This window comes from Cibotium barometz, chromosome 4 (assembly GCF_041138505.1).
Source record: "Cibotium barometz isolate CiBa-2024 chromosome 4, ASM4113850v1, whole genome shotgun sequence".
NCBI lineage: Eukaryota > Viridiplantae > Streptophyta > Polypodiopsida > Cyatheales > Cibotiaceae > Cibotium > Cibotium barometz.
Window position 1 is genome coordinate 25,627,175 of NC_141049.1, and position 15,445 is coordinate 25,642,619.

General features: G+C 45.8%; 1 protein-coding gene across 1 annotated transcript in view; it reads left to right on the plus strand.

Moving 5' to 3' along the window:
• The first annotated feature begins 375 nt into the window (after positions 1-375).
• The window catches only part of ORG4 (OBP3-responsive protein 4 (ORG4)), an 89,101-nt gene continuing 74,031 nt past the window's right edge, over positions 376-15,445 (plus strand). The window contains 1 exon segment of the mRNA XM_086787326.1: positions 376-455. Within this exon segment, the coding sequence (XP_086643452.1) occupies positions 448-455 (8 nt within the window). The 5' untranslated portion in view covers positions 376-447.

Here is a 15,445-nt window from a genome sequence, read left to right on the forward strand (position 1 = left end):
AGATGAGAGGGATGGAGAGGCGCCTTTTTGGATTACAAAGCAATAGAGTTCATTAAGGTTCACAAAGCCAATTAAAGTTTTCACTCACTTTGCCATAGGCCGATAAACTGTAACCTTTGGGACACAAATTCACAATTCACTCTTCCATTGGCGGAGGGTAATAACTATGGGCATCATCTTCTCCACGAGGGGTCTCGTTCTGCTCATTCTCTTGTCAGGGATCCCAATCGCAAAGCGCCCATCGACAGGTGATCTTTTGTTCCTTCTACCTTCCGCCTCTGCAAAAATATCACACACTCTCGCTAACAATCTCGTGGCCCTTTTGCTTTCACAGGCTGCTTGCACTAACACCTTCGCAGAAGTGCAGTGCAACTGTAACACCTTCGCAGAAGTGCAGTGCAACTGTAAGCCTTATGCCTTGCCTTGTTTCCTTCGCTAAATAAATCAATGAATAAGTAAGTAGCATAACACAGAATGGTCAAAACACAACATCTGATTTGAATTTCTCAATATAGTCTTTTCTTCAAACGAAAAAAAAATACGATTTTATTTTATTTTTTCTGAACTGGAAGGAGTATGCTCTAATGGTGAGCATCTTTGCTAAAATACTTAATCAACAGAGGCAGGAAATTAGTCTACTGATTTGGAAAAGTTGTCAAGGGTTCTTACTTTACCCTAGTTGTGGTGTCAGGACCCACCTCTCAAATGTCAGGCTTTTGAACCTGGCAAAGGCCTGTTTCAAGTCCTGGCTTCCCATGGGTTCTCCCCCACTGAAGGAAGTACCCATTGATGAGCATTCTGCTGGCTTATATATCTTATTAAGTGAGGTTTCCTTGACTTAAGCCCACCTTTCAGAGGCTTATAATCTTTACTTTACTAATCTTTAGTGGGTGCTAAAAACCCTTCATTACTGCCACTAATTGCATTAGCCTAGACCCATCATCAAAGCCAACGTAGTTATGTCTTTTGGGAACATAACAGTATTTCCTCCATTCAATGAAGACCTCGCCACATCAATTAAAGATGTTTGCTGTAAGGATTTTTTATTTGGGAATCGCCTCTTGTGAGATTTAACTGTTTCCCAGCAGCTATTGCCACAGTGCAGTGAGCTCGCGTTGTTCACCCATTGATAAATTCTTAATCTACGGTTGCTTAACAACCTAGCTATGCATGTACAATAATCTGGTCATGGGAGAATGGTAATATGACTTTCTTGAGCAAAAGGTAGCTTGGAGCAATGTGATCAGCACATAACACTCAAAGAAGTTTCTGTGGTAAGCTTATTATGAGGAAACAAGGCACTAACTCTTGCTTGCGTGCAGGGCATGCCAAGCTTCAGGTGAGAGCCACGATGATTTTTCACATTGACAAACTTGCACGAACCCCTTCCTCATGGTTTGCAGTATGCGCCCTCCCTCTTTGGTACATGCACTGCCTTTGGCCCACCCACTTTTACAGTGTGCCCCTTAGGGCCAGAATGAGCAAATGAACTCCTTTGGAATGGGTAAGGGGTGACACTTGAATGCAGTGAGAGTATCATGCTTAAATGGGAATGCTAGCACCATTGTTTTCTGGTGTGTTTCACCTCAGCAGGAGGTAACCGGAGGATTCGGTATAACGGAAACCACCAAATGTTTTGTCTTGGTGAATCAGCCAAAGTGTTCGTGCTTCTTGATTTAAGTGTTATGGAGGATTTGATACCATCTACAGTAGTCTAGAAAGCTGAGTTATTGGTAACATACCTCACAGTAGTATACAGTAACAAAAGCTGAGCTGCTTGTAACATTATACAATTTCATGGGTGCTTTTTCAGTAGGTATTTGTCACATAGACTTAGAGATAGAATGTAGGGATCAAGATGCATGGTCAAGCAGATAGATGCGCATTAATGATGGCAACTTTGTAGGCTCAAGACATTATTTTGGGCATCAGGTAGATGCATTAATACATAGACTTAGAGACAGAATGTAGGGATCAAGATGCATGGTCGAACAGATAGACGCACATTTATGCTGGCGACTTTGTAGGCCTGAGACTTTATTTTGGGCATCAGATTTATGAATTAATACAACATAGTGTCTTCCATTCAGAGGAGACAAATTGTACTTCAGAAGTTATTGGAGCAAATTACCATGTATTCAGATGGTATTTGTTATATTTATCTGAATACTTATGAATAACAGACAGAGAGATGAGCAAGATAAGACATGAAGAATTTCATAAGTGCATGAAATACCTGAACTACCGTGTAACTCTATTACTTTTGAGATGATGACATGAGCGGGAGTGTCGTAGCATGTAGTCTAAACAAGTGTGGGAAATAGCCCAAACTTTCCATTGGTATATCTTTTTGCGGTATTAGTGGAGATCTATATTTCTTTTGAAGTCATCCAAGTTGCTGTGATCTGGTTTATATCAATTCTTTCTATCCAAAGTGGTGCAGTCTGCTCACCCATCTATCATGTGTGTGTGTTTCTCTTTAGTGCTAGACTTCATCATGGCTAAGTCTATCCTTCACCTCTAGAGAAGTGATAGAAACTCAGTTGGATGGTTTATCTATGAATATTTGTTTACTAAGGTGGCATATTTTTATGCATGAACTTGCAGCTGCTCTTGGGTGCTGATTATGTGAGTGGCAATGTCATAGCATGTAGTCATGCTATGCATGATGGAGTTGATGATTTGAAGCTTTGATGGAGATATTGCATTTTTTTTTCTGAGAAAAAGATCATGCATTAGTCTGAAGTCATGAAAGAAAGAACATCCGCAAAAGCGGACTACAAAGCAGCTCTCAAGTTGATCGATATGTACTAACCTTGAATGAGGGGAAACAGAAAATGGGAGGGGGGGATCCCTCCATGGCTGGCCGCTCTCGGAGGGACGGGCCCCGGCTCCACGTGTGGAGAAATGTTGCGCGTGAGTCTGCCTCTGTTGGTGAGACACATTCAGAAGATTTCCTACTCAAACCAACTCTCAATAAGGGGAAGGTCCCAATAGACTTATCCACTCTTAGCATCCTAGGCTAGGCAACATAGTTGAATTAAACCAATAGTTAATGAGTTATTAGATATTGCTAATTACCCTCCCTAATACTATGCTTTTTTCTCCCTTGTTTTTCACCTATTTGCACAAATCAGCTCTAATGTGGAGCTCTGCAGGGTTCTACTGAAAACATAGGTCGTAGGCAGCTAGCCGAGACCTAGCTCCTTCAGCACACCAAGAGGCAATGTCGGATTCAAGCACAAATGGGGCCTAATCATCGCTAAAACGGTGCAGTATTTCTTTGGACATAATCGATGAATTCGCCGCCTACATGAGAAATGAAGCTAAACCCACTTAGGGATCTCTAATTGGGTTCATGAAGACTTTGCAAATCAAATCTTATGACATATCATCCACTGTATGGTGAGATCTAACTAAAATCTTAGTTTCTGTTAAGCGGAGCTTCCAGAGTAATTAGTTCTAATTACTTTTGATCTTCTGGAGTATTGAAGGCTCAAAACTTACATTGAAGAGTTGCTAAAGCCTTGTATGCCATCACATTGCATTTGCCTTGTTGTTTTTTGCTCAAATCATAAACTCCAAGTCACACTATATTTTTGCAAATATCTTTGGGGGTGTTTATGTTAATCTCAATGATTAATCCTTTCAATTAGCACTAATCCAATCATCTTGTAAAGGGGTTAGACACTGTCTTGAGAACATTTCTCAAAGAACCTTGTCTCACTCATGGCTACTTCAACAGAGATAAGTTTGAAGGTCATAGCTTCCACACATGGCAAACCAAGGTTAAGTTCACACTAATGAAAAAAGGTTTGTGGAATATTGCAAATGTGAGAGTAAAGAAACTTAGCACAAGAGATAGTGAGGCCACATGGGTTGCAAGGGATGAGAAAGCACTTGCCATAATTACTTTGGGCTTAAGTGATAACTATATCCACCATATTGATAGGAAGGAAACATCTAATGAAGCTTGGGAAGAGCTAGATGTTCTATTTGGAGCCAAGGCTAAAAACTCTAAAATATGCCTTCTCATAAAATTCTTTGAGTTAAAAATGAATCCGGGAGGTTCACTCCCAACTCACCTGAATTACATGAAGAGCATATTAACACAACTTGCAGGTATTCAAAAGACCATTGAGGAAGATGTTGTCATTGTAGTACTATTGAAGAGTCTACCTCAAGAGGGACCTCCCTTCTCCAAAAATGGTGGATGTTGAAGCTTTCTTACTTGAGGAAGAGAAGAAGATGAAGCAAAGGCAGAGACACTACTTCAAAGACGAGGCGTTCTTCAACAAGGTGGATTCAAGAAGAAGGGACCCTTCAAAAGTTCACAGAAGGGACCCATTAGAGATTTTCCAAAGAAGGCATGTGACTTTTGTGGCAAAACTAAGTATTTTGAGAAGGATTGTTTTTATAGGAACTGTCAGAATATGCAGCGGAAATGATAACCAAACTTGGGTTGACAAGAGCAAGTAGAATGCAGAAAATAGACAGCACAAGAAACACAGAGAAATAGGTGTGTAAACTCTTCTCTATACACAAGATCCTGCAAATAATTGAATGAGAAAGTGGTGGGGGGCATGGGGCCTATTTATATGCCCCATGCATGCAGTCGGCCAGCGCTGGTGGCTCTCCACGACTGCATGAAGCAATCGGCCAGCAGTAGAAAACTCCACGACTGCATAAAGCAAGTCGGCCAGCAGTAAAATACTCCACGCTTGCTGATTGGGCAGTCGGCCAGCCACACGACTACTGAATGGACAGTCGGCCAGCCACCAGAAGCTCCTGCCAACATCTGGCATCCATCCACACCACCGAAAAATGGGGAAAAATAGGGAAAAAATACGGGGAGTGAGGAAAAATGATAAAACACCTATACAGGGCAGGCACACCCACAACAGAGGCCCTGGTGTATAAATATAGACAGGAGATGACTTCTAACACCCCCTCTCAGCTCCTGGCTGTGAAATCAACCCAAGGGAGTTGGAGTGCCGCCTGAGCATAGCCTGAGGTAGAGACTTCGTGAAGAGGTCCGCCGCATTGTCCTCCGTCGAGCAATAAAGTAGCAAGATGTCACCAACCAAGATCTTCTCATGTACAAAGTGATACTGTATCTCTATGTGCTTGGTCCGAGCATGGAAGATCGGGTTCCGAGCAATAGCTATACAACTCTGGTTATTGCACTGGATGACTATGGGCTCCTTGTAAACCGGCCGTCAGAAAGCAAAGGGCGGTGAAACAAACACTCGCACATAAAACACTTCAACACCATTGAGGACCTAGAAAAGGAAAACAAACAGGGGGAGCTAGAGTGCTCCTGCAAATAGTACACGGACACCGATTGGCCCCAAATCGCAGTGGCGCCCCTTGCGGTATTTCTTTAATTGATTATAAGAGCTTTGATTACAATATAAGGTTGGGAACTCAGTCGTCGCAGTAGAATCCTTGAAGCCTGCAAAGAACCTGCATCTGGCTTCTTGTCCACTCGGCATCCACAAACAAGTCCAGCCATTGTTCGCATCGAAAGACTCTTCTCACATTGAGTCTGCATACAGAAGCTTTCTCCCATGATCAAGGCTGCCACAACCATCCATAGCCTCTCACACTATGAACAGCATCACACCCTGACACATCCAGTGCTTCTGCATCACAACACAGACTCCCAAACTGTCTCTCAAAAGAGTATCACAGCACAGCATACCATACAGTCGACACACCTGTACAAACCCTCTCTACCTTCCAAGGGTACTATCCATCTCTGTCATGGATTCCCTGTCCCCTGTCCAATCAGTAGCAAGGCTGTACCATACATGTGTCCATTCCTGTACCTTCTGCCTGCATGTGACCTATCTCCTGGAGAAACCCAAAAACATGTTTCCTCGAGAAACCTACGACCTGTTTCCACATGAAACCCTTAGGCCTGTTTCCCTTTGAAACTTCTGTCCTGTTTCCATACATCTAGTTACCTGTTCCCTCATGAAACATCTGGTAACATAGAGATGCCCATAACTGTAGGTCCCACTGTTCCTTTCTAGCAGGAAGAAAACAATCTGCTCCATGAGCACGCAGCCATGCGAGCTTGCATCACTCCCATGCCAAGAAACATAACCAAATGACCTGTACTTGTAGCCAGAAACCCAAGCACATAGTTGAATTTGCTACCAAACAAAAACAGTCCATAAACTGTCCCAAAACAGTCCCGAACCCAAAGCAAAGAGAAGCTGAAAGTTCCGTCAGTTGAACGCCATCGACATGATGTCTATGTTCATGAAAAACCAGCCCCTTGTTTCTGCAAAAACACGGCGTCCTCCAAAAAGCACACACCTGGCTGCCTGTGTGTCTAGAGAAAACCAACCTGTAAGCGACTCTTGTGCAAAAGAGCATGAGTTTCAGCCCTTTGCGCCTACAGTCCAGCCCCTTGTGCGTGGAGAAAAACATGCGCTGCTCTGTCCAGCGCTGCCTGCAGTCACCTGTTAGCCAAGAGAGAGAGAGAGAGAGAGAGAGAGAGAGAGAGAGAGAGAGAGAGAGGAGGCCTATGACTCTGTCCTGTAGCGCAGCACAGCAGCCAGCCTTCACTCTCCCAAAAAGCATGCATAAGGAGGTATTCAGCTGCGCCTCTGCACTCTGCAGCACAGCCCGCTTGTAATCCCTTCCAAAAAGCAAAAGATGACCAGCAGCGCAGACCCGCCAGCAGCAGAACTGTCAGCGCCTGTTTCTGTCCTGACCGTATAGCTGTCCGTACAGTCGTACAGGTCTGCATGAAATCTCCTGTGCGCAGCCAACATGCAGTCCACTTCTCCCAAAAAGCACATGCTTCCTCAAGAGATAGGCGCCCCTTTTGCCTGCCAGCCCCTCTTTTCCCCAAAAAGCACACGTGGCCCCAAAATAGCCTAAGGGCCACGATTATCCCCAAAAAGGGGTTCTTTTATTTTTAAAGGATTTTAAACCTTTGTCCCCTCCAAAATCCTTTGTCCCCATGGGTTATGAGAAAAGACTTTTATCACTTGGCCCCCTTCACACTTGGGGTTGTCCCACACATGGGTTTACTTTTTGACTCCATCCTGATGCCATTCACGCTGTCCACCATGTCCCCGTGCACACCTGCATCTTGTCCAGAGAAAAACATAGGGTCGTAACACTCCTTCTGTGGAAACCCAATCTCGCCTAGCGCCACACAACCTCACAAGCAGCACCACAAGCAGCTTGGTACTCTGCCTCTTTCGAAGAGAGGGCAATAGTTGGCTGCCTCTTGCTGCTCCAAGAAACTGCTCCTGAGTCGAGGGTAAAACTGTATCCTGAAGTAGATCTCCTCGTGTCTGGATCTCCTCCCCAATCTGAGTCACTGCAACCTTGGAGCCTGACTCCATCCCCTCCTGTGTAAAAGAGTCCTAGATCCTTCGTACTCTGCAAATACCGCAAGATCCGCAATCCTGCGTCCCAATGAGACTTCAATGGCGTCTGCATAAAAGAGCTCAACAGCCCCACGGAGAAGCTCAAGTCCAATCTGGTGTTCAGCAACCAGATCAATGAACCAAACTTCCGGTTGTACTGCGAGGCATCAACTGGCTCATAAGGATCAGTAACGGTCAACTTTGTGTTCGGGTCCATCGGCGAAGTAATAGGCTTGGAGTTCTCCATCCCAAAGGCCTCAAGCAACTCATGAACATACCTGCTGAGAGACGAAAAACCCCCTCTAGGTCTGCCAGATCTCCAATCCCAAAAAGAAGTGGAGTAAGCCTATGTCGGTCATCTCAAACTCCTTTGACAAGGCAGCCTTTGTCACTCCAATGTGCTCCACATGACCACCAGTGAGAATGAGATCATCCACATAAAGGATGATAATCGTGACCATGCTGCGTTCCCGAAAGAGATACAGGTTCGGATTTGCAACCGATCTCTGAATTCCAGTCCGAACAAAGAAGGAATCAATCTTCTGATTCCAAGCCCTGGGAGCCTGCTTAAGACCATACAAGGCCTTACGTAACTTGTAAACCATCCCTTCAGATCGTGGAACAATAAAGCATGGAGGCTGCTCAACATACACCTCCTCCTGCAGGTCACCATTAAGGAACGCAAATTTTACATCCATTTGATACACGGGCCACCTTCGGTGCAAAGGTATCCTCGTAGTCGATGCCTGGCCGCTGAGCATAACCTTTAGCCACAAGTCTGGCTTTGTGTTTGTCCACTGACCATGGTTGTCACGGTGCGAAAATACGATATCGTACGATACGATACTGTACGGGAATTTTTGGTACGATATGAAATTTTTGGATACCGTACGATAAAATACGGTTTTTATTTTTTACACTTACAACCTATGGAGCTTCAAGCTTGAATGTGAGGGAAGGTTGGGAGGGGAGGAGTCTACACTGCTTGAGGAACCAGAACATGGATATGTGTCTCCCGGTTGGATCTCTCGATTGTCTCCAAAAAATACCAAAGGTCTCCCAATGTAGCGTTTATGACTAAGGGACCGTCCTTGCACAAATACGAGGAGTGCATCTAGGGTGATAAGTTTAGGGACTCCTCTCTAGATCAAAATGGCCATGTCCAAATCTTCTCCCTCGTACATAACTTGAGAATCTAATTGTCTAGCCTACCTATACCAGGGATCCCCAAGTGAGTAGCAAGATTCTCTCATCCTACCAATCAAGTGTACACTACCAGTCTACCTCGCCAGATTTTTTAGGTCTGTCAACAACCCCATATGGAATACTGAGTGGACACAAAAGCTGCGAAGTATTGCGAGCATTTGGGATCTTCGTAAAGCAGGGTTTCTATATTTTTTTAAAGCATTTGGATTTTTTTTTTCAAGGAAAAATGATTTTTTGGAAGGAAAAAAAAAAAAAACGTACCGTAGGATACCATACAATATCGTACCGTACGAACCGTACCACACGAACCCATTCGTACCGGTACGAGAAACAACTATGCCACCGACCCATCAGACGCATATTTGGTCCTAAGACACCAATGATTGACCGCTTCGACGGCCTTGGAACCAACTCCCAAGTGTTGTTCTTCTCGATGGCATCAAGTTCCACCTGCATGGCTTTCCTCCAAGTATCCTGTGAAAGGGCTTCTTTGACAGAAGTGGGCTCCTTGTCCTGCATAATACGAGACATCAAAGCAGAGTTCACTTGAAGAAGCTCCGCTGTATTGCTTTTATCTCGGACTCTGTGTGATCTTCGAGAGCCGTCCTCTGTGGTCCACTCGGAGGGTAACTCCGTGACACCTGACTCCCAAAGGGTGTCTAACAACCACCTAGGTACTCGAACAGATCGTGGAGCCTCCTGTGGTCGCGGGGGCTCTACTCCAGCTGCGGGCTCAACCTCCTGTACTGACTGAGGTTGATCAACTGGAATGATGGTCTGGGAATCATCATCAGACTCCTCGGATCTCCAAGAAGTGGCGGCTCCTCGACAGTGGATACTGGAACATGCTCGTCAAAGACCACATCCCGGCTGACAACAATCTCGTTCCTGTCTGGATCATACAATCTGTATCCCTTGGAAAGAGAATTATACCCCACAAATACAAGCTTGCGGGACTTAGAGTCAAGCTTCCCCCTCTGCTTCTTCGGAATATGTACATACGCGTCACTCCCAAAGACACGGTAGTGCGAGACATCAGGTTTCCTGCCAAAGTATGCCTCAAATGGAGTCATATGGGGTACTGAAGTCGTCGGAGATCGGTTGAGGGTATGGACAGCCGTTGCCACAGCCTCTCCCCAAAGTGGACGAGGAAGATCACGATGCTCCAGCATGGTCCTCGCCATCTCCACCACAGTCATGTTCTTGCGTTCGACAACTCCATTCTCCGAAGGCGATCCTGTATTGGCCAGTTCCCTTTTGATGCCATGATCTGCACAAAATCTGAGAAATACAGTCGAGGAGAATTCACCTCCTTTATCAGCCCTGAGAGTCTTGACCTGAAATCTAGACTCTTTCTCCACCATCACGTGCCAATCCTTGAACCGTGCAAAAGCTTGGTCCTTCTGAGAAAGAAAGTAGACCCACGTGAATCTGGTACAATCATCAACAAGCAGCATAAAGTAGAGAGATCCTCCCAAAGATGGTGTCTGCTGAGGTCCACACAAGTCAGTGTGAATCAACTCCAATGGTTTTGAAGCCCGCCTGGAAGCCTGCTTCGGAAAGGATTCCCTGTGCTGCTTACCACGTATGCAAGAACTGCAACGCCCTTGCCTACTGCTAACATCTGGCAAGCCAACCACCATCTAGTCTCGGAAAGCTCGCCTCAATGTATCCACATTTAAGTGGCCAAAACGAAAGTGCCACAAATCTCTGACCTGAGAACCTGTCAACGAGGAGAGTGCAGAGAGCTTGTAGATACCATTCTCCACACCGCCTTCCCAAACAACCTGGCCAGTCTCATGGTCCCGTAGAGCAATTGAATGCTCCTCAAATTCCACCCGAAAGCCAGTCTTGCATACTTCATGCACTGACAGAAGATGAAAACCCAGAGCAGGGACATAAAGAACACGGGAAGCATGCTTGCCCCCCTTGCCGTCGGGAATAATCTCCATCCGGCCCTCACTATGTATCGGAATAGGAATAGTGGAGTTGTCGCCAATAAAGATGCGATCTGACTACCGTTTTAGATCCAGAAAGACGTCACGGGATGGAGTCATGTGCCTGGAAGCACCACTGTCAAGAATCCATTCCCGGGTATCCTTCGCGGTGAAGCCAACTGCCTCCTCGCTCGAAGATGATGAAGCGTCGGAGTCCATCATCTCTAAGTGCACAAATGTCGGAGTCTTTGCAGCTGAGGCTGAGGAATCAGCACTCTTCCCTGTCCGCTTAGGACACTTCCTCCAGTAGTGGCCTTTCTCGCCACAATCATTGCAGAATCTTTCGGCCTTCAGCTTCTCTCGTTCTGAGTCAGGCTTCTTCTCAGAAGACTTCTCCGGTGAAGCCTTCCCATTGCCCTTGTTGTTATTTCGGCCTTTCGACCGTTGGCCAGTTAAGGCCTCCGAACCGCCGCTGTGAGGAGGGTTCGTGAAACGTTCCTCCTGGTCCAAGACCATTGGCACAAGCTCCTCCCAGGTAATGGTGTTGAGCCTGCCACTTGTAATCAACGAAGAGTAGAAAGCAGAATACTGAGCAGGCAAGTGGGACAGCAAAGTGATGGCCATGTCTTTAGATGATATCTCCTTCCCAGCTTGTAGGACTTCCTGCTGAAGGGCCTGCAGCTTGTTAATGTGTTCCTGCATCGTCGAGGACTTTGCAGGGTTCATAACCCGCATTTGCACTTCCAAGGAGATCCGTTTCATGGGTGATACCCTGTTATAAAGAGAAGCCAAGTGCTCCCATATGCCTCTCGCCAGCGTCATGTGCTTTACATGATTGATCACTTGTGGTGTGCAGTTGAGGAAAATAAATGACCGGACCCTGGTGTTGACACGATCCCACATGTGTGCCTGTGCCTCTCGGTCCTTCCTCATCGACAGTAACTCCCCTTCCTCTGTTTCCGGCCGTGGAACCCCGATGATGATGAAATCAGCAAGGTCATATGACTCGAGCACAGACTCCATCATGACCTTCCAGATGCCGTAATTGGACCCGTCCAACTGACGGTCCACTGGGAATGTGGGGAGAGTTGGAATCTTCACGTGCTTCTCAGCCATCTCTAGTAAATCTGCCATCGTGGGGAGTAAACTGAAAGGGTGGGTGGGTGAGAAAAAGAATCTCTAAAACCTGCAAGTGGCTGTCCAGCACCTTAGCCCGCCTTCCTCTTGCAACTTCTCTTCCCGAACAGTCCAAAACAGTCCACCAAGCAGCAACCTAATGCTCCCCCTCTTGCTCAGAAAACTCCCAAGATCTATCACGAGCCTAGGGCTCTGATACCATGTCAGAATATGTAGCGGAAATGATAACCAAACTTGGGTTGACAAGAGCAAGTAGAACGCAGAAAATAGACAGCACAAGAAACACAGAGAAATAGGTGTGTAAACTCTTCTCTATACACAAGATCCCGCAAATAACTGAATGAGAAAGTGGTGGGGGGCATGGGCCTGAGGCTGCTGGACAGAAACGCAGAGGGTACTGCTGCTGTTGGACAGAATCTGCAGGGGTACTGATGCTGCTGGACAGAAACGCAGAGTACTTCTGTACGGCTGGACAGAATCTGCAGGCGGCCAGGTACTATGCAGGAAAACGCAGACTTGTATGCTGAATTAGAGACTATAGTGGACTGAATCAAGGCTGATTTGAGGCTGATAGCAGGCGCCTGGGGCTGACTGAAGCAAGGGGTTCTCAAGGGGCTGGAGAAGCAAGCTTATGAGCTCCAAGGGCTGGATTAGTCTAGGGCTGAAAGCAATGATGCTCCTAGGGCTGAGGAGGAGAGCTCTTAGCACAATGAAGACTGAATGATAAACTAAGCTCTATGCAAGCCTATTTATACTAACCGGAGGTTGGTCATTTAATAAAGTTTATATTTATAAATGCCCAATAATGCAAATAATGCTAAATAAATACTATTAAATATGAAAAAAATACTAGATAAATCCTAGTAAATTCCCTAAGACTTCTGGGATGTTCTAAATGATGCACAGGCATATGCATGCATATTATGCAGGATGCAGAGTGCTTTCTGATGCAAACCCTAAGGCTTCTACTGACTCTACATGCATGAATGATTCTCCCCAAGTGGGTTAAGGGACTTGACTGACTGACTGACCCGCTAAGGCTGAGGAATGATCTACGTAGCTCGTGCCTGACTTATCCTGGATTGAGGATGTACAATGGGGTCACGGTGTACGACAAATATCATCCTATTGGGTTCTAAAACTGTACAACTGTTGCACTTCTGATGATGAGCCATATTGTCACCATGCACTGAGTGTAGAGTGCATGTGACATTCCCTCCTGATTAGCTTGGCGGCAGGTTCATGGCTTCCAAGTAGTCCGCCAATAACTGGGGGTACTCCTGGAAGAACTCCTCGTCGAGCCATACGGCTTCGTGGGTGCCTCGATCTCGGAATTTCGTATAGAAATGACGAATCCGTCGACCGGAACCATGCTTCCATCGATGAAGAAGGATCTGCTCAGGCTCAATAACTTTTGCCTCGTCTACCACGTTTGGCTGCTGTTCATCTGAAACATCAAACACTTCTGGACCAACATATGGTTTTAGCCAAGAAACATGAAAAACATCATGCATTGTCCAACTGGCAGGCAACTTTAACTTCATGGAGACATCACTTAACTTTTTGACTATTGGAAAAGGGCCAAAACTACGGAATGAAAGCTTGGGACAATGTTTGCCCACTTGTTTCAATCTTTGTTTCATGATGCACTGAGAGACCCAATCCCCTTCCTTGAAGTGGATATCTCGTCTAAACTTACATGCCTGTCTGTGAACTGAATGATGGCCAGGCTCAAAATTGAGGGCCAAACTGGGTTGAGTACCAAACTCTACGGAATCGACATACTGATCTTCTAAGTCTTTTCAGAGATGTTGAGAATGGTAGACTCCTGACTGGTCGGGATGTTGGTCTTTCTACTAAGAACATCTGCTACTTGGTTATGTTGACCAGGGATGTACTTGATCATTCCTCCAACCTGGTGGAAGAGCTGACCCTGTCTAGTGTGCTGAGCACTCCACTGGGCACTTGGCATCGTCGGGAGCCACTTAAGTGCTTGGTGGTCTGTGGTGACTGTGAAAATGTGTCCATAAGGAACATGTTTCAAATGTTTGAGAACTGACTGCTGTTCTAGCTTCCCTTGAAAGTCTTGGAAAGACAAGAGGGAAACTTGCTAGGAGGTTCTGCTAACTATGGGATACTGGGTAGTAGATCATTCTTAAAAATGTCTGAATGAGAAAGGAGATCTGCTAACTGAGGGACTGAAGATGATGAGACCGCGGTTATTGATGAGATAGAAGCTGTCTGAGCATAAATTAATGCTCCTTCTGCTCCCTTGCATATAGCTCGTCGGGCCTGGAGATGAGAAATCATAGGAACGCCAAGAATGTTCCTATCCCCCCGAATCATGACAGGCTCAGGAAAACCTTTAGAGATAATAAAGGTGTCCTGCCCCCAATTGGGAATAGGTTCATACTGACGAAACCACTGGATTCCTAAGATCATGTCACATCCCAAAAGAGGAGAGACAATGAAATCTCGCTGGAATGAGGCCTTTTGAACTTGAAAAGAAAACTGTTGTGCCTTCTGAGAGATGTGGGTGTGCGGAGACCAGGTGTAAACTCGTCTACCTCCAAATGATAGGGCACTAAGGTACAACTCATGTTGGCAGCCAACTGGGGAGAGATGGCGTCCTCAGAACTGCCCATGTCAAAAAGGATTATGAACTGTCGGCCCTTGCAAAGCCATAAGCTCGGATCAGGCTTTTTTGTGTGGTTGTTGCCTCACCCTCCTGCTTAGCATCAAGTACCACGGATGGCATGGAATGCATAGAAGGTAAGATCTGAACCGCATTGGTGGTAGTAGGCAGGTCTGGAGGAGCGGGGGTACTGCGGGAACTGTGGCAGAAGGCTCTTTGGAGGCTTGCTCCGCCTGTATTTTTGGACAATCCTTCTTACCATGCCCAATGGTATGACAGAAAAAACATCTGTTTTCTGACTGATACTGTCTTTGCTCCTCTGGAGGAAGATAACCTCCAGTAATGCCTGCTTTAGCCTTTTCCTCAGGGGTCTTCTTAGGCTTGGATTCCTTACAACCTGAACTAGAGCTAGGACTGTTGTTTGTCTTAGTGTCTTTAGAAGACGAATTACCCTTCCCTTGTTGGGGTTTGGTACTGGACTGAGATGACTGCTTGGGCTTGTCTCCGTTCATCTTCATTTCTTCATTCTGAGCGAGAGTCAGAGCCCGGTCATATGTACTTGGTTCAAAGTTACGAACTGTGAACCGAATGTTAGAGTCCAATCCATGAATGAATTGCTCCATCTTAGCTTGCTCAGATAACCCTAACTGATGTGCTAAAGTAATAACCTTACCGGAAAACTGAAGCACTGGGGATCTGTTCTGTCTGAGTCCATAGAACTCGTCTTTCAGACCGGTCATGTACTGGGGCGGGATAAATCTGGTCTTCAGGTCATGGACAAAGATGTCCCAGTCAAAGGCTGTGACACCTGTGGCCTGGTCTGTATGAATACTAGACCAATGCTGCCACCAAGTGACTACCTCACCAGTGAGATGGGGAGCCGCTAAGTGGACTTTGTCTTGTGGGTCTGTGATCCTAGCTAATGGAAAATGAGCATTAAACTGATGAACAAATTGATTAACTGATGAATGATCACACTTACATCATACTTACTGAAGTTTGGTTGACTGCGAATGATGGTGGTTGATCCTGCCGCGGACTGCTGGCTGGTGACACCTATGACTGGGGAGACTGAGGAGAGCTGCTGATACCTCAAGTGTATGGCCTCCTTTTCCCGTTGGTGTTCGAGTAACATA